This window comes from Pygoscelis adeliae, unplaced genomic scaffold (genome assembly GCF_000699105.1).
Source record: "Pygoscelis adeliae isolate BGI_AS28 unplaced genomic scaffold, ASM69910v1 Scaffold591, whole genome shotgun sequence".
NCBI classification, from domain to species: Eukaryota; Metazoa; Chordata; class Aves; order Sphenisciformes; family Spheniscidae; genus Pygoscelis; species Pygoscelis adeliae.
In genome coordinates, this window is record NW_008824069.1 from 295,989 (window position 1) to 296,585 (window position 597).

The 597-nt window shown below is 68.0% G+C and overlaps 2 protein-coding genes across 2 annotated transcripts in view; one reads left to right on the forward strand and one right to left on the reverse strand.

Moving 5' to 3' along the window:
- Nucleotides 1–6: 6 nt before the first annotated feature.
- On the reverse strand, nucleotides 7–450 carry NAB2 (NGFI-A binding protein 2 (EGR1 binding protein 2); the record flags this gene model as incomplete). The annotated part of the gene is made up of 1 exon (XM_009334171.1): nucleotides 7–450. A coding segment is annotated over exon 1 (444 nt), but the record flags the coding sequence as incomplete, so codon positions are not given.
- Nucleotides 451–530: 80 nt separating this feature from the next.
- TMEM194A (transmembrane protein 194A) overlaps nucleotides 531–597 on the forward strand; it is a 10,087-nt gene continuing 10,020 nt past the window's right edge. The window contains exon 1 of the mRNA XM_009334172.1: nucleotides 531–552. Within this exon, the coding sequence (XP_009332447.1) occupies nucleotides 531–552 (22 nt within the window). The remainder of the gene's footprint in view (nucleotides 553–597) is intronic.

Below are 597 nucleotides of genomic sequence, written 5' to 3' on the forward strand. Positions count from 1 at the left end.
CCCCCCCCGCGGCCGCGGCGGGCCCGCCGATGGTGACAACTTCTCTCCCGGCTCCGTGGGGCTGCGGGCCGGGGGCGTCCCAGCGCTGCCACCCCCCTTGCCCACGGCCTCGCTGGGACTGGCATGCCCGTTGCTGAGCGCCTTGCGCCCGCCAGCTTCAGAGAGCTTGAAGAGGGGGATGCTGCTGACGGGCACAGCTGAGACGGGCTGGCTGAAGAGCCCCGGATTGGAGGCCCACTCGCGCAGGGCCTTCTGGAGGCGGCGGACATGCAGGGGCTTGGTGGCCATGCCCACCAGTGCCATGATCTCCAGGAATTCCTCCTCGCCCGCCTCGCAGAGCTGCTGCACATCATCCCCCCCTTGCTGGATGAAGGTCTCGCCCCACTCCCTGGCATCCCAGCCATCCACTCCACCTCCCGCACCTCTAAAGTCAGGCAGAAAACAGCCCATGCAAGGGAACTGGGAACTTGGGGCCGCAGGGTCCTGTCCCCATCCAGAAACGCTGGGTTGTGGTGCAGCTCAAGGGCGTGATGGCCAGGCCCCACCCAGCCTGTGAGGAGGGGGTTTGCTAGGTCCGGGCTCACCTGGCGACCTTGA